This window comes from Boleophthalmus pectinirostris, unplaced genomic scaffold (genome assembly GCF_026225935.1).
Source record: "Boleophthalmus pectinirostris isolate CB_2022bp ecotype Guang Dong unplaced genomic scaffold, ASM2622593v1 HiC_scaffold_9, whole genome shotgun sequence".
NCBI lineage: Eukaryota > Metazoa > Chordata > Actinopteri > Gobiiformes > Gobiidae > Boleophthalmus > Boleophthalmus pectinirostris.
Genome location: NW_026571541.1, coordinates 31,663,073 through 31,690,428, shown reverse-complemented (window position 1 = coordinate 31,690,428; position 27,356 = coordinate 31,663,073). Strand labels below are relative to the sequence as shown.

At 40.5% G+C, this 27,356-nt stretch overlaps 1 protein-coding gene across 1 annotated transcript in view; it reads right to left on the bottom strand.

Moving 5' to 3' along the window:
- The window catches only part of LOC110162887 (short transient receptor potential channel 4-like), a 44,395-nt gene extending 32,841 nt beyond the window's left edge, over positions 1-11,554 (bottom strand). The window contains 2 exon segments of the mRNA XM_055147974.1: positions 7,681-8,074; positions 11,414-11,554. Coding sequence (XP_055003949.1) covers positions 7,681-8,055 — 375 coding nt within the window. The 5' untranslated portion in view covers positions 8,056-8,074; positions 11,414-11,554.
- Between the last annotated feature and the right edge of the window lie 15,802 nt (positions 11,555-27,356).

The following is a 27,356-nucleotide window of genomic DNA, read 5'->3' as shown; positions in this document are numbered from 1 at the left end:
AAGTTGCACCTGAATATAAGTCACATTTTTTGGGGGAAATTTATTTTATAAAATCAGAGACCAGGAACAAAAATTTCATCTTGAAAGTCAAGTTCTCGTAAAAACAATAGAACAGAGAACAACAGACTGTTAACGTCACATATGAACAGTTCTTCAGATAAACTATAACATAAACAACAGAACAGAACAAGTTTACCAAACTCTCCATCTCACTCCAAATCACTAAATCCATTCAATTCTTCATCCTCAGTGTCACTTCTGAGCAACTCCACGACCTCCGGAGGTAAATGGGGCACCACTTCCTCTTCTGTGTAGCTGTCGTCAGACTCCGCATCAGTTCCAGTTAGAATTATTCTGGCCTTTCTGAATCCGGACAGGATGATTTAAATTTTAAATGGTCAGTGGTACAGAAGTAATGGTGCGATCGACTGACATGTTACCAGACAGGACAGTGGCTCTTTCTCTTTCTTCTGCAGCCGACATGCGCAGTAGAGTTCAAAGTTACAGTAGTACAGGAGCACACAATACTAGAGCCTCTCACAGTTGTCAATGTGAAAATTTTTACATACAAGTCGCACTGGAGTATAAGTCGCAGGAAACAGCCAAACCATGAAAAAAAGTCCAACTTATAGTCCAAAAAAATACGGTAAACATATTTGGTGATGTTTTTGTCTAACAAGGGAATGTGTGGCTCAAAATCAAGGTTTGAATTAGAACCGACGATATATCGGCTGGCCGATATTATCGGCCAATATGGGCACCTGGAGATATCGGCTATCGGCTTTGCTGTTATGGGCCTATTTCACGTGGGCATGTTATACCTCGTTATAAAGCTTAAACTCTCTACATTATGTTCATTTAATCCAATTTACAGACAGATAAATCCTAATATGTGGCTCCGCATCAGTATTTATCTGCGGTGTAATTTGTCTGTGTCCGTACTGTCCCTGAACACACCACCAGAGTGACGTCACTTCACTCGCGTGTGTTTGTTTACACCCGCAGCCGTGCGCAACATTGAGATTATATCTTTTTCGGACAATCGGTTTGAGTCTGGATTAAAAGGACTTTTATTAGTGCAGACTTGTAATGTGAGGAGGAGCCTGTATGAGCTGAGTGTTGGAAATACATCGACTTTGAAGCTAGTTTAGGTTCTGTTAGCGATTAGCTGCTGTAGCTCCCGCACATAAACAGGCTGTTTTCTATTGGTCTATAGTAAAATGACTACATTGGCCGTATATTTGCTACTGGACCTGCATTGATATGTAAATGAGCTGTGAATAGACGTGTGAATGATCCACATTTATGCATATAATTAATTACCGCGGTGCGCAGCATTTACTGCTAAAGGCTAATAGCGATAGTTTACTAGCTAGGAGTTATGGGTCGGTCGCGATCGAAGCGGCTCTTAGAGCCGGCTCTTTGAAGTAAACAACGGGAGCCTGCTTCTTATTGGGAGCCGTGTTTTCTCTTTTCTCACTTTTTCTCTTCATGCCGCATGTAGACCGTAGTTTGACAGCAGCAGCGGATGAAAACGAAACTTTCAGAAATCTGCGTGTGCATAGGATAAAAAAAAGTGCATATTTGGCTGCAGTTCAGCATAAAATGAATAAACCAGGACTAATCTTGGGCTCGAGTGCAGGAGAGAGATAGAAACCGAGTCCCGACACTCAGTCCTGGTTTAGTCCTGCTTGCAACAAAGCTTGGGAGCCGAAAGAGCCAGCTGCTTTAGTGAGCCGAGCCAAAAGAGCCGGTTCTCAAAAAAAAAAAAAAAAACTGGAATACCCATCACTAGTAGCTAGAATGTGATGCAAAAATGCCATTAGACAATCTACTGTCTGTAAATATGATGTAAAGAGTCAAAATAACAATAAATGTTGCCTAAATAAACCCAATTTAGAATCCACTAGAGCCAAACCTAAGTTTTTTAATCAATTCAAGATTTACAGTGAATTTTTACATCACTAAATATATCGGTGATTATATCGGCTATCGGCAGCTCCAACTCCCATTATATCGGTTTCATATCGGCCACAACAAAATCCATATCGGTAGTTTTTGAATTATTAGGCAGCTTCTTTTCCTCAGGCAAAATAGGCCAAAAAGTTTAACTGACTTAAAAGTCAAAAATTGTAATTAAAAAAATAAAAAAATAAAATCTTTCAGAGGGATTCAGCACACTTGAAACTGCAAAGGTAGAGCAGAGCATTTTGTACATCCATATGATCACAAGTGGATGTACATGTGATCATATGGATGTACTGTACATGGCTGAGCTCATTTGAGTTAACCTGCCGACTTTAAGCAAAACAAATACACAAAAAAACAGCTACAAAAATTAAGACATCAATTGAATCACTTAAAATCAGCTGAATTACTTATCAAAATCACTACATTTGATGTTTTAATTGTTCTAAAAATCTCTGCTTTTAATAAAATACTTTGACTTTTTACTCTTAAAGTACATTTTTAAACATGCACTTTTAACCCTTTTTAGATTTTTTTTCATGTGATACTTTTACTTGAGTATTTTTTGCTCCGGTATCTGTACAAAACTGAGTACTTCATCCACCCCTGGATCTGAGTCATCTAACTGGCCGGCTCCTGTGGTTTCCCAAGAGTTACAGTCTCCAGCTCTGTACTTTCCCGACCTGTAAGACTCATGTCATGTTGTCTCTGTTCTTTGTCGCTCCAGGAATAAAACAGTACAGAGAAGTACACAAAACTCATGTCACAGTGATCAGAGTGTGCACTGAGATATGCTCTGGGAGTGTCATGTGGCTCCGTGTGTTTAAGTTCAAAAGTTATTGTCCACAGAGACTCGGTGAAAAGTGTTTTGTGTAAAAGGACATGGAGCTTACATAGTTTTTTTTTTTTTTTTACTGTGAACTGTTCATCCAGGGACTTTAAATTACGAACCTGTATCATGCTGAATTCGTGTATCATTCGGTCAATCGTTTTTCAAAATAAAACCAAAAATAAGAAAACGAAAAAAGAAAAACTATTTTCTTCATTATTTGTCTCCAAAACCAAAATGAAAAAACGGATAACGATTTGTTTTTTCAGTTTTCGATTTTGTGTTAAAATGAATAATGGAAAAAAGAGATAATAGCCATTTCCCGTTTCTGGACTTAAACTGCAAAGCTGGACTGAAACAGGACTGAACGAGGGCTGAACCAGGACTAAAACAGGTCTAAACCAGGATTGAACTAGGACTGAACCAGGATTAAAACAGGACTGAACCAGGACTGAACCAGTACTGAACCAGTACCAAAACCGGACTAAACCGGTCTCAGTCCCGGTTTCAAGTCCCGGTCTCAGTCCTGGTCTCAGTTCTGGTCTGGTCCCAGTCTCTGTCCCAGTCTGGTTCCGGTCTCAGTTTTGGGCTGGTCCTGAGACTGAACCAGGATTAAAACAGGACTGAACCAGCACTGAACCAGTACTAAAACAGGACTAAACCAGTCTCAGTCCCAGTCTCAGTCCTGGTCTCAGTTCTGGTCTGGTCCCAGTCTCAGTCTCAGTCTGGTTCCGGTCTCAGTTCTGGGCTGGTCCTGATCACCCAGTCTACGCGGGCACACATCCGGGCCCATCCCGATAGTCCTAGGTCAGTCCTGGCTGGTTCAGTCCTGGTTCAGTCCTGGTTCAGTCCGGCATCACAGTTTAAGTCACGGAAACAGAAAACAGTCGTTATCCATTTTTTTCCTTTTTTCATTTAAACACAAAATCAAAACCTAAAAAAAATAATCGTTATCCATTTTTTCATTTTGGTTTTAGAGACAAAAAAAAGGAAGAAAATAATTTATTTTCAGTTTTCTTATTTTTGGTTTTATTTTGAAAAACAAATGAACGAATGATACACAGATTTTGCTGTTTTCTGATCTATGTACTGTTTCCTCATCACAAACCTGGAGAGATTTAAAAAAAATATTGAAATCATAATTACTGCAATTTCTACAAAATTCTTCCTTGAGAAATACTATTTACTACGCTTTTGTTGAACAACACACATTTATGAAATAGAAAAAAAGTTAAAAACATGATCTTATTTTGTTCGATCAGAGCCAATCGGAGGCTGGACTGAGCGTCTGCAAGTGTCTCTAATTGGATGGACTGTGATCAGGCTCAGAACAGTGAGCTCCGGCTAATGGCCTGTGGTTCGGATGCATCAAATAGCTCCAAGAAGCCTCCCGTATGTTTGTGTGGCTCCTCACATATTACAGCCCGGAGTAAAACAGATTTACAAAGATGACGCACGCAGAGCAGCAGAAGAAACGACTTTAGTGTAACTTTAGTGAGGACGCCCACTGGGTGACTTCAAAGTGTGGAGCTGGTGCACAGAGGACACAGACTAAAATATTCACCAAAACAGTCACACTGAAAGAGAGATTTGTCTTTTGGCAAAATGCCTCTTGATGGTCTAGGAAATTATGTTTTCTGCTTTTAGAATTTACGGATTTGTTCTCCAGTAAAAGATTTTGAAACAGTCTACGTTCAAGGTGACTAATGTGTCAGGCTTTAACGACCTTTTCGTTCTTTAAGCACATTGTACAGTTGATTCTGAATCACAAGCCTAAGGCCTTGTCCACACTAGAGTTTGACGTAATTAGTAGACTAATCAATAATTAATTATTAAAGGTTGTATGGAGGATTTTTTTTGTTTCAAATTGTCAATGATAGCATTATAGAGATGCAATAGCCTTGTAATTATGATGACCAAAAAAAAGAGAATAAAAATTCATCAACTCTGGACGTGGTGGGGCTAAACATTTGCCAATAGATAACGACACTGCCTCGTTATCTGTGAGCTGACAGGCTGTCAATCAAACTCCCTACGTTTCTAGCGTAACTGACTTGCCTGCGCGCTGCCATTACGTGGTTTACGTACGCCTGTCACGCAGTCCACAGACGCAAGACGCACAGACGCTGTTTACTCCACCAATGCAACAGTTCTTAGCGGCTTTTTTGACCTATATCTTCCTCGCAGTTCGCACAAAGTTTGTTGCAATGGCGACAAGAATCCAGGAGCAGTTCGCCGCAAAAGAAAGTCCGTTTTTGAGGTCGCTGAAAGAAGAAGACAAGGGGAAAAGCAGCGAAGCCAAACTAAGGTGATTCTTGGAGATTCATTCCAGCGATGGCGCGACTGAAGCAGACGCAGGGTCTAAAGACTGACGCACTGGTCGCCAAATTACTCCTGGACAGGAAACTTCTGCTTATTATGAAAACTTGCTTCATTTCCAAGAGCTAGACAAACGTTTTTCAGGACACGAATGCGATATCCTATGTCTGAAAACGTAATTTTCAATGCAAAGAAAGAGTCCGCTTGCTGTTGCGTGTTGTAGTAGTAGCTTCATTCGCACTGAATCTCCACGCACCCTTCTCTGCACCCCTTCCTGCTCCTGTCCCCGCTCCCCGTTCCGCTCTTCTCCCTGCTCCTCACTTCTCCGCCTTGCCTAACCAACGCTGTAGTTAGTTGTTTACAAGTCATGTGCTGCGATGAGTACTTGTTTTTCTACGTAGGAGCTGTAGGGGAGGGGGGGTGGTTTCACGCATGCGCAACATTTGAAAAAGGACAAACAGTCGCTGGATTTCTCGTTCCTTGGAAAATCCTCTATACAACCTTTAAGAATTTCGTCGATTACGTTCATTTCTAATCTATGTTATTAGGTTCTTTTTTTCAGACCAAGAGTTTGTTTTCATACCTGACAGTTTCGACTGCTCACTAGCGCTCTTCTTCAGAGTCACGTGATGTTTCTGTGACGTGTCCGGTCAGCTGATTTATACAGGTTTTGGCGCTGTCGTCCTGCCTCCACCGGTAGGAAGACAGTGGTATGATCAGAATTGGTGAAGTTTCTCATTTGACTTCGTGTTTAGACAAGTACAGCAGAGATGACATAATATGTAAAGGTAATCCCACTGTTACCTAACAACCATAGTGTAAACGAGGGGCAAACTTCCAGGATTGCGGGAAATGGCACTGGACTGTCCTGCCCTGAGACCCATCTCCAGATCTGGATCAGGATCTACAGTACAACGAGCTGGAAGAATGTTTAGAATACCCACAGGAAGCCCACCCTCACACAGGCCCAACACAGTCCGGGAATCAAATCTGAGACAGTCTGGCAGCAAGGCAAGAGTGACCCGACCACTGTGCCACTGTATCAAATAGGACTACCTTATTTTCTGGGCTATAAGGCGCGTTCTTGAGCCTCTAACCCTATCAAAAAACGACCACGCGCCCCACAATCCAGAGCGCCCTATACACGAATCCACTCGGGTGTCCCAGCACGACTTCAGTAAACTACAAAGCCGCAAACACACACGGAGCAGACAGCGACCGCATGGCGAAAAACACCCGCAGACACACTCATCACTCCACCTGGACGAGGAACGAACCAAAAAAGCGAGTGCAATGTGCCGCTTCTAGACACAACTGAACAACTGACGTCCAGCGAGTCCCACACGCCACATGAACAAAGCCAGAGTCACCGTGAACAAACAAAAAACCACTGACCCATCCAACTGTTGTGTTTCGTTTAAAGTCCGGTGCGGTTTATTTGTGAAAAAAGTTCGAAAATAGACCATTTAATGACAGTGCACCTTATAATCCAGAGCAACTAATAGTGCGGAAAATACGGTAACTTGGGTCCACCTTCATGTATGATAAACTATTTGGGGGTTTTTGGCTTGTTTTCTATGATTTTCATACAGTGTCTCCTCTAGGGATGTGCAAAAATATCGAAATATCGTGATACCATATTTGATAGTACAATATCGTTATCATGGGCTGCTGTATCCATATATCACCATGAAATTTTTACCTCACCATTTTGATTATTATTTTTTTTATATATTTCTGCTGTCACTGTAGCACTGCTTTTTGAGACGAGAGTTTCTCAAAAATGTTCCCGTCTGCACTTTAATCCAATCTAAAAACACTGGAAAAACAAAATATCAGATCAGATCTTTTTCAGGATGTGTGCACAATCTTGTGGTAATTTTGTCTCATGAGATCTTGTGGCACGAGATCTTGTCCCATCCCAAACATGAAGTGGTTTAACAGATATTATTTATTTAATATTATTGCTAAAATGGATTTGGTTCTTAAATAACAGTAACATATTACAGAGTATAGGCGGATAGGTCTGTGCGGCATGGTTTAGTCCTGATTTAGTCCTGGTTTAGTCCTGGTTTAGTCCTGGTTTAGCTTTGATTTTAGACCTGGTTTAGACCTGATTTTAGTACTGGTTTTAGTTTTGGTTTAGTCCTGATTTAGACCTGGTTTAGACCTGGATTTAGTTGTGGTCTAGTTCTGGTTTAGTCCTGTTTTAGACCTAGTTTATACTTGATTTTAGTCCTGGTTTTACTTCTGGTTTTAGTCCTGATTTAGTCCTGGTTTAGTCCTGATTTAGTCCTGGTTTAGACCTGATTTTAGTGCTAGTTTTAGTTCTAGTTTAATAATGGTTTAGTCCTGGATTTAGAACTGGTTTAGACCTAGTTTAGACCTGGTTTAGACCTGGTTTAGACTTGATTTTAGTCCTGGTTTAGTCCTAGTTTAGAGGAGCGGGAAACACATGAAGAGGCAGTATATCAGTTGTCACATGTATCGCCATATCGTGATAATATCGTATCGTACTGAATCTCGAGTGACCGCGTGATTCCCGGCCCTCGTCCCCTCCGTACCTGATGCTCTCCGCGTGGCTTCTTATGGTTCAGCAGCAGCTCCACGGCACCCACCACCTCCTTGCGGATGGCGTGGAGCAGGGCGTCGCCTATGTGCACGTCGAAGCTCAGCAGCAGGTCGATCATCTCCAGGTTCTCGTTCTCGATGGCGATGAGCAGAGCCGTCCTGCCCAGGGGGTCCACGCAGTTGATGTTGATCCTGAAGTAGATCTCGGCCTCCTCCAGGGCCTGCTTCACCGTGGCGTAGTCCCCGCGCTCCACGGCCCCCAGATAGGCCTTCTCCAGCGCCGACAGCTCGGCCTCGGCGCGGATCACACGCAGAGGGATGCGGTCGCGGTAAGACGTGGTTTCCACTTTGCGGTAGTACAGGGACATGGCTGCGGGACATGGGAGTCTGGAGATAGAGAGAGAAAAGGTCAGATATTACACAAAGTTGATTCTTGTGAAGTTTAAACCATGTTATAATGTTGTTACCTCGTCAAAAATATACATAGAGTTGTGTTTTAGTTGGGGGCAGGGAGGTTAACGTGTTAATTTTGCGTTAACTAATTAATTCATCATCGCCAACAATAATTTTTTTCCGGTTTCACTGTGCATATGACTGAAAGGTTTTAATTCAGCACTGTTCTCTTTAATTTGTGTCTCTTTTTTAATTTTAATCTTTATGATTATTTATGTTTTGATTTGTTTTTATTATGATTTTAATGTATTTCTTATTCTGTAAAGCACTTTGAATTACTTTGTGTACGAATTGTGCTATAAAAATAAACTTGCCTTGCCTTGCCTTTAATGCAGTTTTTATTATTCATTTTTTAAATTGTAAACATCTGGCTTTTATTTTGAAAAAAAGACCACCGCGAGTGAGCCAAGAATGTTGCTTACTGCCGCGGCGCTCACAAAAAACAGGGATAAAAAAGAGGGATAAACAAACATGGAGAAGGGTGAGGAACTGTTACATGGCTATTTTCATTTTAAAGTTCTACTAGTCGGCACAATCGACACATCCAAAGTCATTTGTGACACTGCAACGCTGAACTGTCTTATCACCGCAGTTTCACGAGTCAGAAATAGCACCTAAATGCAAACACAGTCAGTTGATGCGGCAAACCATTCAGTGAAACAAGTGGAGCGAGGCTTCGGCCGACCATATGAGATGCAACGTGTCAGTGCCATCGCTTCCCACAAGCACATTTTATGCACTGCGCGTAGGCACCAAGAGCTTCTGGGGGCACCACCACGTGGTCCATCGCTCTTCGGCACAACCCCCACACACCAGTCTCACTTTTCTTCCGTGAGAAGCAGGTGCCAGCGATCGTATTCTTAATAATAATAATAATAATAATCTTGTATGCCTTAGCAGCTTGCTTTGTTCAGAAAAGTAAAAAAAAAAAAAACTAACAAAAAACAAAAAGGACGAATTGACAAACTGCACTGTTTTCTGTTTACTGCAGAAATGATCTAAAACGGCTTCATTGCTTCATTATAGAAACAGGTTCATTGGCTTCCTGTTCAAAACTGTAGAAATTTAGTTTGATAGTTCACCACAGCAAACGGCTTTCTAAAAAAATTACCATATAAAAGCAGCTAAATAAATGTATATGGTGCTGGGCAGGAATAGGGGGTAAGTGAAAACGGGAATTTATTTGTGACTGTAGGAAAGTATGATTACTCAAACATGCAATAATAAATCTAAATAGAAGTATGTGAAAGCTAATGATAAGGGAATATCATCACAACATGGTTAAAAGTGCAAGTTTATTTCGCCTAATATAACCCCTTTAATTAAGGTCCACATTCCCATGCTTCAGTGGGCTACAGCAAACATCCAGGACTGGACTGTGCTGCCCTGGGACTCAGCTCCAGATCTGGAACCAGGATCTATAAGGAGCTGGAAGATGCGTCACATCACACAGGCCCAGCACAGTGTGGGACTCAAACCATCCCTTCTCAAAAAACACTAACTTAGGTCCACCTTAACACCTTCATGACAGGCTTTGTTGGTTTATTTTCTGTGATGTTCGATGGAAAGTGTTTGGGAAAATACTGAAAATAGGCTCCATGAAATGAACTTGATGATACATAGACCATGATACGATACATATCTCGATACAGTGAGCTTTCGATTCAATACGATATATTTCAAAGCGATTCCATACAGTTAAATAAAATATAAAGGCTAAATCAAGGCTGTGATACTAAAAGTCTTTGTTAAACCACTTCTTGTGTGAAGTTCATATGAAACACAAACATTTTAATCATCAAAACTGTGAAAATGTGAAATGCGTCGCATAAATGAGTTTCCTTCCTTTGAACAGCAACAAAACTTTAGTAAAATATATCAAAAAATACTCTTGCCGACACATTGATATATCAGTCTCCAATATCGATACTGTATCATCACATTAAATACTGTGTGAGTTGTGTGATCCTTTGTGTGTCTTATTTTGTTTGTTTATTAATTGTTTTTATCTATATTTTAATTTTTTTAGTACTGCTTTTATGTATTGATTTTATTATTTTATTTGTTTCCTCATTTCCTTTTACACTGCTATGTGAAGCAGTCTTGTTTATAAAATGTGCAACACAAATAAAGTTGGATTGGACTGGATTAAACGATACGATATATAGATATTTCGATAGTTTTGCACAACCCTAGTAATTTGGGGTGTAACGATATCAAAGTCTCACGATACTTTAGCTTAACGGTATGAACCTCACAGTACGATATTTATTGTGACATCGTGGGAAAGCTCACAGATTAGGACTATGTAACAATATCCAAATCTCTCTGTACGATATTTTCACGATATACGGCTCAGGTACGATATTTATTGAAATATTTTGTGGAGTATAAGCAGCTAAAACTGTTAATATGCGACTTTTTCCTCTTAAAATGCCTTGACAAGACTTAACCCAAAGAACTAAGACTTAAAAGTGCTTAGAACTGTTATTTCTAGTTGTAGTCTGCACTGGAATGGAGCAAAGGATCATGGTCTATGTAGTTCTGTCTTTTTTTTTTTAGCTGTTCCTGCACCATAACTCTTAATTTAAGCAAAGACACTTGTAATTCGATATATTGTGATGGTCCACGATATTATTGTGAGAACTTTGACAATACGATATCACAATATTTTGGTTATTGTTACATCTCTACTAGTAATAAATAGTATTACAATCACCAGTGAACCTGCAAATAGACATATCTTAGTTTTTATTTTTTCTTATTCTCAGTTTATGGACATGCCAGTGAAAGCTCAGAACCTCCAGAATTCCCTCACTGAGCTGCAAAGGCTGCACTAGCACGGATTCATTACTGGGGATTAGTTAGTGACCATTCAGATCAGAGAGAGGCATTTTAGGGTTAAACCAATTAGATTTCAGCATCGAAACTAAGTCTCGTTCTGCTTTCAGATCGGATAAACGCCAAATTATATCGTCATGTCCAATGCTTTTTTTCTGTAACTAAGAATAAATCAGGATTACAATTGTTATCAGTAAAATCTATATTTGATTTGAACATGTTTACCTCGTATCTAGGGACACAGATAGGTTTTGATGTTCATAAATTTCACCTTAAACACGTTAAATACGCCTGACGTCCAAACGCCAAAACGATCACGTTACAAAACGGACTATACGCGCGATTTTACGCCATAACTCCTTCAACGCTTTCACCAACCGATAATTACATAAAGCTTTAACACAAACTGTCAAAGTATAAGGCTGCATTTACCGCGTTGACGAGTCCTGAAGCGTTAAAGTTGAAGAAAGTTTCCCTCGGCGGCACCTGTTGCTGGTTAAACCCACGTGTGTCGCTCCTGTCCGCGGCTCAGAGCGAGAGGAGCGGTGCGTCTCATCCGCATCCTCCTCCTCCAGTCAGTGTCCGCTCCGAGGATCCGAGGAGGAGACATGTCACGGCCGCCTCCGAGCCCTCCCCCGCCCGCGCGCTCGCTCTCTGTCACCGGGGCCATCGCAGAGAGCGGGAGGAGGGAGGTGGGAGGGGATGTTTGGTGCGTAAAAGGCGCGCGATGTGGAAACCGCGCGTAAATTCAAATGAGTTCCTGAAACGTAAAAGAATGCATATAGGCGATTATATATAGATAAATAATAAATAATAATCTTTCCCAGTTTTAGAGTTCTCCGGACTAGAGGCCTAGCCAGTCTGGCGCCACCTAGTGCCTCCACTCAATTTCATTTCTGTCCAGCGAGTAGGTCAGGAATCGGAATACACTAGACGGTTTGGAAAAGCCCCCAAAGTGCAAGTTCGGGCACAGGCCAATCATCCATCCATCCATTTGAAAAGTTTTTAAAGTTTGTTGCTCAGCATCTTCACTCACACCTGCTCAAGCTGACATCTTCGGGCGCTGGTCCTGTCCTGCCACTTCCCCAGTTTAGGCTCCTGGCTCCACTAATGACATCACTCTGTTACAGCCAATGAAATAGCAGGTGTAACCCTGTCGTCATATCACTGAACACATCTCAGAGCGTCTAATAAACAAAATGTGAACTAAAATGTGTTCAATTTATACTATTGAGTTTGGAAAAACATCAGAATAATTTTTTTATTTATTTTTTATAATTTTTTTATTAAAATAAAATGGCAAATATTGGTAGGGACTATTTTGTCTTCCTCAAATATTGGTTGTGACATGTCCCACCGTCCCTGTGCAAACCTACACACTTGTTCAGTAGTTGAGCAGAAATTGTCATTCCCAAGGCTTAAATGATCCAAATGATTCTAGTGAAGGTGTACAGAGTTTAAAAAACTGTGGAGTATTTCCTGTATTACCACATGACATCACAAAGTAGGGTAGGATGTTTTCATTTTGAGAGACAAATTCAGTCTAAATATGCAGGGTTTGTGGTGGTATCAAACAAAACACATCTCCAGGTTTGTTTGTGACAAAGAAATATAACATAGATCAGGAAATAGTGTAATATGGGCCCTTTAAAGATGGAGGGAACATCTGGTTGCTAAGAGACTAGAGTCGTCCGTCTGTTTGTGCAGAGGAGAACGATGAGAACAAGAATCAACCAAGAATCTATTCACTTAAGCAGGTCGTACACTGTGTGATTTTTGGCCTTTTTCAGACGATTTTTCACTTGTGCGGCTGTTTTTGAGATCGGGCCGAGTTGTGGCTTAATCTTGTGTCGTGCTTCGTGTAGTAAACATGGGGTAACAGAACCGATTAATACCTCACGACCAGCTCCTGATCGGCAATCGTAGGTCGCACGAATATCAATCCTGTTTGAATAATAATAATAATAATACGTTGGACTTATATAGCGCTTTTTTGGAAACTCAGACACTTAACAAACAATAAAAAATTGACACTATAGAAAATGGGGGAATCGTGGAGGGAATGCCAGTTTGAACAGGTGAGATTTTAGAAGTGATTTGAAGTGCTGCAGTGAGTCTAAGTTCCTGACGGATTGTGAGAGTGAGTTCCAGAGGGAGGGGGCAGCGGCGGTGAAGGCTCCGTCTCCCAAGGTCCAGTGCTTTGTCCTGATGAGGGGAGCGAGGAGGTTGGTGTCGGCTGATCTGAGGCAGCGGGTGGAATTTCGGACTTCCGGTCATTGCGCAATTCATACTGGGAAGGAGTTTCGTTCTGTTGAATCAGGTCGTATAGTGTAAGAACATGAATCGTGAGCTGTGAAGTTTTAAACCCTGTGATTTAGTAGAACAATTAGGGTTAGGGTGTGGCTGTAGTGAGCGGCTGAGTGAAACCATCGATAATATCGCACACTATATGTCCGGCATTAGTAAAGGCTTTTTTGGGGGGAAGTTCTGTGATGTAAACAGTATGTTGTTAAGGAAATCGATCACAAACAAGTGCAATCAGAGCTAGCAACTTGGTCCCCATGAGGCATCGGTGGGTCAGTTCATCAGCACAGAAGCAGCTTATGAGGAGCCCAGTCCTTATTACATGATCATTACATCCACAATGCAATGTGTGTATCTGTACAGGCCTATGAACATTTGTGTGATGTTGGTCACACATGACAATGTCTGTGTTTACTACCGTGTAACGAAAATGTAATTTTTCATGAGTTGCATATATTGTGTGACTGTAGATCAGTGTGTTGTGTATCACCAGAAAAAGAAGAAATGAAAATTATTTTTGTTCCAATTAGAATTTTAACGGCTACACTGAAAGAGAAAGGAACTGTTATAATTAGTGATTATCTGGAAAACTATTACTATTTTACTATACAATAGAATTGTATATATTGCATAGAATTATAAATAGATAATAATTTTTCTGAGATTTTGAGACCACTCCCATTGCTCGAACTCGACCAAAAACGCATATTTGACCTTGGTTACCTTGACCTTCAAGTGACCTTGACCGGTTTCAAACTGTAACATGCAGTGTACCCCGGTTATGTGTGTGCCAACTTGTGTGATGATTGGGTGAATATTTTAGCCGCAGATGGTTCAGAAATTGCTGAAATTACCTATCCTTTATAATGGTGTGACCTTTCAATTGACCCGTGTGACCTCAAATGACCTCGGATCGTCACCAAACTTTTTTCGCGGCACTGGGCACGAGGGCTTGACCCATGTACTAAATTTGGTGACAATCGGTCCATAAATGGTGGACAGAAACACAGACACACAGGGTGAATACAAAACCTGGTCAACCCTTCGGGACCAGGTAAAAATGACAAGATGAAATGTTAGATGGACATTTTTACACAGCGCTTTTCCCCCTTCAAAGCTCTTTACAGCAAGGAACCACTCACACATTCATACACCAGTGTACACAGACACTAGGAATGAGGTGGGTTAAGTGACTTGTCTAAGAACACAACAACAGTCAGTGTTGGGAAGGTGACTTTTAAAATGTAATCCCCTACAGATTACAGATTACACACCCCAAAATGTAGTTTGTAACGTAATCCATTAAATTACTTAAAGTGAGTAACGTAATCTGATTACTTTGGATTACTTGATATTGTCATGTTTTTTTTAAATGACATGAATGTAGCAACCACATCCTGAAAATTCTTGTTTGTTGTCTTCAAATTGTCTGAGCCCAAGTCTCCATGAATAAGCAACTGTTTGCTGTAGAGAAACAAAGACCACGAGATCTTAATATAAGAGGTTTTGTCTGTTAAAAGACAGTAACAAGATCAGCCTTTCCTTCACCAGATTAAAAAATATTATTGATAGAGAAATTATTTTTTATATGACCTGGTTAGTTCTGGTTTAGTTCTGGTTCAGTCCTGCTTTAGTCCTAGTTTAGTCCTGGTTTAGTCCTGATTTTAGACCTGGTTTAGTCCTAGTTTAGATCTGGTTCAGTCCTGCTTTAGTCCTAGTTTAGTCCTGGTTTAGTCCTGGGTTAGTCCTGGTTTAGTCCTGAGTTTAGACCTGGTTTAGTCCTAGTTTAGATCTGGTTCAGTCCTGCTTTAGTATTAAATTAGTAAGTCCTGCTTTAGTATTAAACCAGGTCTAAAATCAGGAGTAAACCAGGTCTAAAATCAGGACTAAACCAGGTCTAAAATCAGGACTAAACCAGGACTAACCCAGGTCTAGACCAGGTCTTTAGTTCTGGTTTAGTCATGGTTTAGTTCTGGTTTTAGACCTGGTTTAATCCTGAGTTTAGATCTGGTGCAGTCCTGGTTTAGTCCTAGTTTAGACCTGGTTCAGTCCTGCTTTAGTCCTAGTTTAGTCCTGGTTTAGTCCTGGTTTTAGTCCTGGTGTTAGTCCTGGTTTAGAGGCGCACAGGAGGAAGCACGGTTTACGCGAGAAAACACAGTCCACACGAGACGTCGGTGTCCGTGCAGTAACTACGGAAGGAAACGTGGTCCGCGGGTTCTCAGGTTGATGACGACGATGAAGGTGTGTGTTTGTGTGTGTTTGTGTTTGTGTGTGTTTGTGTGTGTTTGTGTGTGTTTGTGTGTGTTTGTGTGTGTTTGTGTTTGTGTGTGTTTGTGTGTGTTTGTGTGCACGTCCACTCATGTGGCAGGTCACTATAGGACAGTAGTGCAGATACTATGAGTCTATGCAGGTTGTTTTCACCAGTGCCAGTAGCTCCTGTTTCTGTTTGGGTTTCCGACAATGAGTGGAATTACCGAAATAAAAAAATAAATTAATGGGATGTAGCACAAAATGTGAAAACAGAAAAATACCGCCTTGTAATCCACTTATTTCAGCAAAGTAACTGTAATCCAATTGCCACTCATTGAAACAGTAACTGTAACGGAATACAGTTACCCATAATTTGTACTCTGATTACGTAACGGCGGTACATGTAATCTGTTACTCCCCAACACTGACAACAGTATCCATCTGTGGGAGGTAGAATCGCATCTCCAACTTTAGACAAGGGAAATTACATCATGTCCAGACCCGCCAAAGGAATTTTTAACTTCTTTTTTTAACTTTGTACATAAATAAGTTGTTTTAGTTTGTTTCTAAACAGTCATCTTGGTGTTTAGTTTTCTCTGCAGACTCTGAGTCCCGGCGCAGCATTAGCGTTGGCTGTGATGTCATGTGTGCAAATGGGACAGTGAGGAGCTCAGATCCGGTTTCACTTCACCACAAACTCTCTCTGACTTTATGCATGTTCATTAAACATTCACACTTCCTGTTTTCTCCTGCTCCATGTTTACTTCAGATTTTCTATTTGGATTTGGGCTACTCAAAATATTTATCTGGTCTTAAAGTCTCTTCCCCGGTGGAGTGTGCTCATGTCCATGGGGATGTTATTGCTTTGGAGATTTGGAAATCGTCTCTTGACCGTCAGTTTTTGCCTCACAAACTTTGGGAACCACATAGTGCACCGATCCATACTTTGGCCTGCTGACCGCTATAGGCTGTTCAATTATTCATGATTTATATGAATCATTCTCGCTGTATTGTGGTTGGAGGAGTGTTTGTGCATCTCAGACAGTAAAACAATAATGCTGAATGTGTTTGTGATTGCCCGGGATCCAGAATACACATGACTTTAATACTTTCTGAAGATGTCTGAAGAGTCTGTTACAGCAAATCCCCGTGTTTACAGATGGTGGATTAACCGAACAGGAACATGCAGCGTCCGTCTGTATCAGGAAAAAAAATCCACAGTGTTTGTCAGTTCTTTTTCTGCAGAATCAGTGAGTGACGCTCTAAACTGTTCTTCTGAAATGAGAGAAATGTGACTTTATTTGTAAATGATTTGTGACGAATGAGCTCCTTCATTTTGGGTCAGTCCACCTCAGTTCTAGCCAGGCCGGCGCCACCTAGTGCCTCCACTCAATTTCATTTTTCTCCAGCGACTAGGTCAGGAATCAGAATACACTAGACGATTTACAAAAACCCTGGAAGTGCGAGTTCTGGCACCAGCCAATCAGCAAAGAGCCATATATTCTGTGTTGTCAACGATTCCCAAGGATTTAAAGTCGGAACAAAGAAAATGTTTGGTGAATTTTATCAAGGGGAAAGACGTCATTATCCTTTTTCCTACGGGATTTGGGAAATCTTAATATACCAGTTTGCCCCGTTAGTGGCACATTACATATGTCATGACCAAATAGCAGTGATTGGTTAAATAAAAAAAAGTACCCGCCTACTGTTGCACGAACGGACTTTAACACTGTGACATCAGAGGGTTTCTACGAAGAGAAACCAGCTGGTGAATCGGGCTACATGAGTTCACCCAGAGTTAAACTCTACTCCGTCAAATTTTGATGAAACTTGGTATTTAGGTAAATAATAGCCAGAAAAGCCAAAATTTCAAATTTTAGTTTGATCGGACCAACGGTTTCCGAGATATCACAATTTCATTTTTTCACTTTTTTGCATGGTCGCGTTTACTCAGCAACTACTGGTCCGATATAAAAAAAATGAAGGTCTCTCTGAAAAGGGGACATCAAGGGGTAAGTCAACTTCTAGGTAAATTTGTGTGAAAATAAAAAAGAAAACCCTTCCAGATTTTTATATGTTGTAGTAGACGTAAAGAGCTACAGTTTTTCTATTTGTGTCACTGAGGTCGGGCGTGTCCCTTATTGTCGATTTCAAAGTCAAAATATCAGTCAAAAGTTAATTCTTCTCAAAAGTACTCAAATACAAAATTAGATTTGGATTCCTTATGATTTCCTCTTTCCAGAGACACCTTGGTTTTTGATATTGGACCAGTATTTGCTGAGTAAATGCAATTTGAAAGTCTGCGACTATGCAAAAAATTGCAATATCTCAGAAACCGTTACTCCGATCATGCTAAAATTTGAGATTTTGTCTTTCTTGGCTATGACTTACACATACACCAATTTTCTTTCCAACTGGACAACGTGAGCGTTCATATTGCAATTTTTTGTGGTGAACTGAGGTGGAATGACCCTTTCACTTTCATGTAGGAGGTTTGCGTCAAAGAAAACCATGAATCTGGAAAGTAAAGTTACAAGGGTTTATTACAAAGGTAAAGAAACATCGTAGCTATGGGCTTCAGAAAGGACGGGAGGAAAGGCCTGAGACGTGTGTGTTTACAGTTTTTGTGTGTGTAAGAGATCCTGTTCTGGCAGCAGAGTGTTCTCTTCGTGAGCTCCATACAGCAGCAGAGTCACAGGGTCTCACAGTCCCGTCCTTGACTCTGAGTAATAAACTCATAATGTATTATGTGTGTACTTGAATTCAGCAGTATTCACTTTAGCCTCAGTGCACAGAGAGAAAAGTGCAAAGAGTAAAGCGCGTTCCTAAATGTGGATGGATTATAGTCAGTGAATCAAGACAATTTTTGACTGGATGACCATGTCTGACCAGGCGTGAAACCAAATAACATAAACAGAAACAGATATTATACATTTGTACAAATATAGATCTGTATAAAACATGGATTTACCAGGCAATATTTTTGTGACTTCAGTTTCCTGTTATCGGAACCATTTTGGGGACATTACAAAAAACATTAAATTGACCTGAATCTTTGATTGCTATTGAAACGGTCCTAAATGTCCATCACTCGTATGAAAATCACCACCAATGCAGACATTTAATTTCATTTATTGTTTTCCTGCAGATTTGTCCTGATGAAGTGTCACGTGTGGCCACTAGAGGGCAGAGCAGCGCTTCTTATTTCTGCGCGTGAACCACATGAACCCCTGCTCCTCCACAGCCTCTCACAGGAGCTGAGTCCAAACCAAAGACCAGAGTATGGAGTAAGAAAGCTGTCAAAAATATTCGTGCGCATAAAATAGAAATCCATGCGTATTTGCATATTTGGCTGTAGTTGCGCATAAAATAAATATTTGTAAACTCTCAAATGAGTCCAGTCGTACATAAAATATATTGTGTGTATTTTATCCATCAGAATACGAATTGAAAAATTACGACGTCATGAATTACAATCACGAAATGAAAATTTACGATTACGCTTTCATCAGTACGAATACGAATTCACAGACGGAACTTTACTGTCAAAAATACGTCATCACTTCACAGACATTATTCATCGAGCAGAAGAAACATCGATCAAGATCAAGACTGTGCAGCTCAAGTTTGTAGCAGAGTAAAAACAGAGTAATAGCACAAGAAGCTACAACAGCGACCAACAAGTGGGTTAATTAAAATCTATTGTAAAAATGTCTTGAACCGAACGCTGCTGTATAATATTGTGTAGAAACACCTCCTTTGAACGGGAAATTGCACCTATATGTTAGAAAACATAGTGGAGCCAGTTGGCGAACATCCGACGTAACGTTATCCCAGGGCTAATTAGCAAATATCAGGTTCTCTGTAGGTTTAGATTAAAACATTCACGACTACTGACAGCTTTCTTACTCCATACCAGAGGCTCTTAACGCTCAAAGCTGTAAGTAAGTATAAGAGCCGTGTCACTAATACTAATAAAAACGGGCCTAATATTACAAGAATACTAGGATATTACCACTTCAAAAACTAAGCAAATACTACTATAATCACTCCTACTACTACACATCTCAGTTACATTTACTTGAGTAACTTTTTAAAGACATTGTGCTTTTCAGAGTACACTTCTAGCATCATACTTTTACTCCTACTTGCGTAATATTTTTATTGAAGTAACAGTGCTCTTACTCGAGTAAAAGTTGTGGTTCCTCTTCCCACTGTGAGTGACAGAAGCTTTATGCTGACAAAATGAAACGGTTTGAACATTTGAGTTTCGTGCGGCGCTCCTTCAGACATGATTTAGTTTGTCTGATTGTTGTGTTTATCCTTTGAAATACCGGATTTGTCAGACAGAACCACACGCTTTGACGAAACTTTACAAAGACGTCAGCTTCGTCAAAAACAACATAAAGGACTGAGGAATAATGTGGATTTTTTTCGGAATCAACAAAGCACCAAACTGTTACTTATCTCAGTTAAAAGAAGTTCTATATTTTGTTCTGAACAGTACAAGGATTTTGGAGAGGAGACGTCTTCTGCGTTTGAGAAACACGTGAAATTACAGCTGTGGTGTGATCGTCTCGAGTTTGGACAGAGGGTTTTTCACGCTCTGTGGTCTGGTTTTAGTCTCTTCTTCTCTTCAGACACAATGTAGAAGTCCGTCTCTCATGATGATTACTACACTGACTTATTGTTCAATATATGTCAGATCGATTTTCTTTTTTTGTTATATTATACATTAAATATAGCGAGTGTGACGTCAAATGAAGCTCATGAGGCTAGAAGTTATAGGAGTGAATTTGGAGCCAGGTCCGTATTAGGTACAGGTCTTTATTTACGGACAAAATAGTGAAATAAAAACAGCAGGATCATGTAGAGCGGGTTAATACGGACATTTTAACATCAAAATGATGAGGTTCACTGCAGCCGTTACAGAGAGAAGAAGTGATAATTGTTCAATGTAAAGTCAACTGGAGCCAGAGTTGATGGAGCCGGAAGCGCTGGAGAGCCGGAAGTTGATCCCTGTTTTAGTCCTGCTTTAGTTCTGGTTTAGTCCTGATTTAGAACTGGTTCAGTCCTGTTTCAAACCTGTTTTAAACCTGTTTTAGTCCTGGTTTAGTCTTGGTTTAGTCCTGTTTTAGTCCTGTTTTAGTCCTGGTTTAGTCCTGGTTCAGTCCTGTTTTAGTCCTGGTTCAGTCCTGTTTTTAGTCCTGGTTCAGTCCTGCTTCAGTCCTGTTTTAGTCCTGGTTCAGTCCTGCTTCAGTCCTGTTTTAGTCCTGGTTCAGTCCTGTTTTTAGTCCTGGTTCAGTCTTGTTTTAGTCCTGGTTCAGTCTGTTTTAGTCAGTTTTAGTCCTGTTTTAGTCTGGTTCAGTCCTGGTTCAGTCTGTTTCAGTCCTGGTTCAGTCCAGTCCTGGTTCAGTCTAGTCTGCAGTCCAGTTGTTTAGTCTGTTCAGTCCTAGTCCTGTTTAGTCTGGTTCAGTCTGTTTAGTCCTGTTCAGTCCTGCTTCAGTCCTGTTTTAGTCCTGGTTCAGTCCTGTTTAGTCCTGGTTCAGTCCTGTTTTAAGTCCTGGTTCAGTCTTGTTTTAGTCCTGGTTCCTGCTTCAGTCCTGTTCAGTCCTGTTCAGTCCTGTTTAGTCCTGGTTCAGTCTGTTTTCCTGGTTCAGTCCTGTTTTAGTCCTGGTTCAGTCCTGTTTTAAGTCCTGTTTTAAACCTGGTTCAGTCCGGGTTTAGTCCAGGTTTAGGAATGAGACCAGGACCAGACTAGGACTCAGACCGGGACAGAGATCGGTTTAGTTCTGGTTTAGACCTAGTTTAGACCTGGTTCAGTTCTGGTTCAGTCTGACAAAATCGAAAACTGAAAAAAACAACAAAAAAACAAATCATTATCATTTTGATTTTGGAGACAAATAATGAAGAAAATAGTTTTGTTTTTTTCTTATTTTTGGTTTTATTTTGAATGAATGAATGATACACAGATTCTACAGGAAGGGCATCTGGCATAAAAATCATATGAAATAAAAACTAAAATAAAAACTTGTGTGTCGTAAAAGGTTCATCTGTGTTCCTGATGTTCTGTTTCTGGAGATCTGTGGTGCGTTCGCTTCCTGCTCGGAGGTGATGAGTCGCTGAGGTCAAAGTTCCTGTTTATATTCGTGTGGACATTAAGTCAGCTCAATTAGACCGGCCACAGACTTAAACCTGTGTGTGCGCCCCCTGTCAGCGGGGCAGGGGCAGGGCGGGGCAGGGGCTGGGGCAGGGGCAGGGGGAGGACAGGGGCAGGGGCAGGGGGGGGGGGTACAGAGAGCCATAGGTGCCCGTCTGGTTCGTCTGATTAGTGATTTAGCAACATGTGGCTAATACAGATTAAGTCCATTACAGCTCTATGGGACATTTCCTGCACCACAGAACAAACACAGAACATGATGAGCAGGTGGAAGTCAGCTGACTCTGCACTGCTCTTGTGTCCTTGGGCAAGACAGTTCACTCCCTTTGATTTTGAATGTAGTTAATGAGTGATTACTGGTGGTCGTAGGAGTCTGTCCCAGGGCAGCTGTGGCTGCATGAGTATCTTCCAGTAGTTTGGAGTGAAGAACAGCAGTTTAGTGCTGTGACAGGTTCATCAAATCACTGTCAAAGTGCTAAAATATAAAACAGTAATATTAAAGAAGACCTAATGTGCTTTTGTCTGTTTTATCGTTATAATCAATGAGACCTGTGGGTCATTATAGTAAGTTTTTATTTATACGGTGCTTTTCACAGACATATGTCACAAAGACGCTTTACAAAGCATTATTTTCATTCACTCCAGACCCGGTGGTGGTAAACTACTACTGTAGCCACAGCTGCCCTGGGGCAGACTGACAGAAGGTGCCATCAGTCCCTCTGAACACCCCCATCACTCGTGCAAACACCACATTCATACTAGCTAATGTGGGTGAAGTGTCTTGCCTAAGGACACAGTGGCACTTTTTGTGACTGGCCCCCCTGTGGCACCTGATTTTCCCAGTGGTTTCCCATCCAAGAACTAACCAGGCCCAGCCCTGCTGGGATCAGGCTTTAACAAGCCTTTATGGCCACTTATTTTACTATATTTTTGACATTTTAAATCAAAATATTCATCTAAAACAACTTACTAAAAGAAACAAGTCCACTGACTTCTGCGTTGGAAAACTGAGGTGTTCAATAGAATTCATAACAACAAAAATCCATAAAGTATTGGCTCTTCCTGTGGAGAGCTGCACATGAAGGAGCTGATGATTCTCTTGTGCTCGCTCACCTCCTGCATGTTTTTCATCAACTCATTATTCTATACTGATGCTAAAATCATCTGAATTTGAATATATACATATATACATATATACATCTGCTGGCATCGCCATGTTTGTTTTGGTTCAGCGCTGGCTCTGTGACTGGTCATGATCACAAGCGAACGCTTCAGCCAGAGCCTAAAATGATGGATTCTCAAGTGTTCACGAACTCACAAATATTGCCAGAATTCATCTCACCCAATCCTATGTGTATCACTAATTAAGAAAATAAAAATGTCTTGTGAGCTTTAAGTCATGTTATAATATTGTTACCTCCTCAAAAACAGACCTGGAGTTGTATTGTGTTTTGTTTCATTCACACATGTTTGAGTAACACTTTATTATTATTAGTCTTTCTTCATCTTCCAAGCTCAAAATGGTCTGTTCCACCTTGTGATGTCATGAAGCTGTAGTTTTCAAGTTAACAGCTCCTTTTACCTTTAGTTCAGTAGAAATTGGAATTCCAGGTCTGAAATTATGCAGATTATTCTAGTGAAGGTGTGTGCAGTTTAAAAACACAGTAGAGCAATTCCTGTATTACCATATGACATCACAAGGTGAAACAGAGTATTTCCTGTTTTAGAGAAGAACTCAGCCTAAATATGCAGCGTTTGTGTGTTAAACATGTGTGAATGAAACAAAACACAACTCCAGATCTGTTTGTGATGAGGAAACGACATTATAGCAAATCAGAAATTAGCGTAAAACTGAAAAATAATAATTAAGTCTTTACCTGTTTCCAGATATTTCCATTGGTTGTGAAAGAGTCCCGAGTCGGTGTAATCACTTGTGACGGTGTGTGCTGTGCTCAGGGGCCCCTGTCTGCGCTGAGGCAATTGTGGGGCCAACAGGGGTCCAATCTAAACGGTGTCCAATGATACGTGAGCTAAAGCGGCCAAACCAAATGTACAGTCTGGGCTCCATCCAGGCGTACAGGAAGCTGTGAGTTAACTTATGACTCCGAGGTGTAAAAAACTCACAGCCAGGGGGTCCCCGTCGAGTCCCCCGCCTAAGGGCCAAAGTGCGGTCGGTAATTGGATTGTGGCCCCTGTGTGGCCCCCGTTTTCTCCGCACGGACAAGCCCACCCCTCTGCTCACCCAAAGGGGCTCACCCAATGGGAGACGCGACATGGCAAAAAAAAAAAAAAAAAAAAAAAAAAGCAAATGAAATGTCGGATTCATGTGTAAATTGGATTCATCATGTTAGTTATTCGCCGAAAAGAACGTACTGACATGTTTTATAAATTTCACTTTCATTTTTGACGTTCTGGGTTTCTCCTCTCTTTGCTCTCCATGCTAAGTCACTCCCCCTTCAGAGCGCTATCTATGGAGTAAGAAAGCTTTCACAAATATCAAAATCCATGTATATTTGGCTGTAGTTGAGAATAAAAGTAAATATTCATAAACTCATTTGAAACTCAGTTGTACATAAAAAGTATTGTGTGCATTTTATCCATCAGAATACAAATTGAAAAGTTACGACATCAAGAATTATAATCACGAAAATTTACGATTATGCTTTCTTCGGCACAAATACAAATTCACAGACGCGACTTTACGGTCAAAAATACATTGTCACTTCACAGGTATTATTTATTGAGCAGAGGACTAAACCAGGACTGATCCCAGGACTGATCCCAGGACTGATTCCAGGACTAAAACAGGTCTAAACCAGGACTAATGTTGGATTTAAGTGAGCGAGAGAGGGAGAACCCCGAGCCTTGGTGCAGTCCTACTTCAGTCCTATTTCAGTCCTGGTTTAGTCCTCCTGGTTATAGTTCTGTTTTAGTCCTGGTTTAATCCTGTTATAATCCTGGTTTAGTCCTTGTTCAGTCCTTGTTCAGTCCTGGTTTAGTCCCATTATAGTCCTGTTTAAGTCCTGGTTTCGTCCTAGTTCAGTCCTGGTGTAGTACTGGTTTAGTCCTGTTTTAGTCCTGGTTCAGTCCTGGTTCAGTCCTGGTTTAGTCCTGGTTCAGTCCTGGTTTAGTCCTGGTTTAGTCCTGTTTTAGTCCTGGTTTAGTTGGTTTTAGTCCTGTTTTAGTCCTAGTTCAATTCTGTTTTAGTCCTGTTTTAGTCCTGGTTCAGTCCTGGTTTAGCCCTTTTTTTTATCCTGGTTTAGTCCTGATTTAGTTGGATTTAGTCCTAGTTTCGGACTGGAAATTTATGGAAATTACAACCGAAAGCCACGCAGAGTTTAAACACAGATTGAACCCCACGACAGAAAACAACAATCTAGTGATCGTATTTTCTCTTTTTTAAATAAAAAATACTACAAATGAACATACTTGACTTTTTTAGTAAAAAACATTTATAAATAAAAGTAAAAAAAAACATACAGTATATTCTTATTTACCATCAGATAATCTGAAATGTAAACACAAACACACAGTTTCACATACGAAAACAAAATAACCTTTTATAATTCTTCTTGTTGGCCTCAATTCCCCAAATGTATTACCTCTCATTTTGATTAGCCAGGTTTTTATCTATATTTACCTGCTTACCGCTCGAGCCTGCGCCTCCTGAAACCTATTTACTCAACCCACTCTGGAAATGCATCTTTGTTTTGTATGTTTTATTACCTTAACACTCCCACTCGCTCGTACGCTCCTCGGGGAATTGATGACAACCCAAATAATAAAAAAAAAAAAAACTATAAAAACCTGGCTGCAATGTTGTGTTTCCCCCAGAGACCGGTAAACATTGCGAAGATGGATCTCGAAGCTTGTCGCGTTGCCGGGGTAGAGTTTAGGAGCACGGGAGTTGTCAGCGGGCTTCAAACCCTCAACCTCCGTAAGAAATTGAATACAAGAAAATAGCGTGAGGAGATGAGAGAGGAGAAGGGCCCGAGGGAATACGCCATCTGACAGAAATAGTGCAGTTAAATCCAGGCATTATGGGTAAACAAAGGACTGTCAGATGAGAGACGGGAGGATGCAGTTACAAAAGCGAGGAGGATATAGGGTTGGAAAATCGATTTAGAGAAGGATTCAACTCGGATGTGGAAATGTTATGCAATTTGCGAGCAATAATGAGAACAATATATGAGCTAGTGGCGTATTAAAGAATCTATATTACACTAAATTGACTTTTGTGAGCTTTTAGTCGTGTTACAATGGTGTTTAGGAGTGTGCAAAATATTGAAATAACAATATATCGTATCATTTAATGTGATGATACAGTATCGACATCGTGGGCTGCTGTATCGATACATCGCCAAGAGTGTTTTGTGGTATTTTTTGTTTGCTTTGTTGCTTGTTTAGAAGAAGGAAACTCATTTATGTCACACATTTTGACATTTTGATGATTAAAATGTTTGTGTTTCATATGAACTTTGCACAAGAAGTGGTTTAACAAAGACTTTTAGCATCACAGCCTGTGGGGAAGCTGGCCCAAGTGGTCAAAATGAGAGTCCAGTGCAAAGTTGTCCTTCACCAAACCAAATTCTTTATTGGATCCTTCCAAGTCGTGGGCAAAATTATATACATATTTACAAAAAAAAAGAACTGTGCTTAACTAAACAAAAGCAACAGAAAATAACGCAACAAAAGAAAATACCCACAGGCACCTGGCTGCACTGATGGTGACCTCCCTACTGATTAAACTGCCTCTACTTATATACCCCCCAGAGAGGAAGTCCCTCCCCCTGGGTTCACACCAACTTACAGGGAAAACTGTAGCAATTTCCTTTCCTTACTGGTGTGCTGCCTTAAATTCTTTTCTGAAGCCTAATCCCCCTTTTAAACTGAACAGTGCTCCAACTTAACTAGATACACTGAAACCAAAATTCTAATAACCCATTTGATAAAACAAAGAGAACCATTTCCGAGGCTTCCCTCCACATGGTCTGGGCCAACACCTCCCCCTGAGCCTATAAATATGGCTGCCAAAGGACACGCCCCCTCTTTTGTTCCCAGACCATGTGGAGTCACAGGTAAAGGTGGTAAGTTTAAACAAAAATGAAGGGATATAACCAAATAAAATGAATTTAAAGTAACTGTGTGAATGTGATCAATTAAACAGACTAAATAAAACAAACCCGGGATAGTTATTATTTAGCTGTTTAGTTGATATAGATAGATGTAACTGAACTAAGGTGAAAAATGGGGACAAAGGCCCTCTTTGTCACACAGCCTTAATTCAGTCTTTATTTTTTATTGAACCGTATCGAATCGATTTGAAATATATCGTATCAAATCAAAAGTGCACTTATCGAGATATGTATTGTATCGGCAACTTCTTAATAATACCCAGCCCTAATGGTGTTACCTCCACAAAAACAGACCTGGAAATGTGTTTTGTTTCATTCACACATGTTTGAGTAACACTTTATTATTAGTCTGTCTACATCTCCGAAGCTCAAAATGCTCTGTTCCACCTTGTGATGTCATGTAGTGGTAGTTTTAGAGTTACCAGCTCCTTTTACCTTTAGTCAGTGGTGGAATTTAACAAAATAAAAATACTGTAGTAGTGTACTAAAGTATAGTGTACATTTTAGGTATCTGTTTACTTAGTGG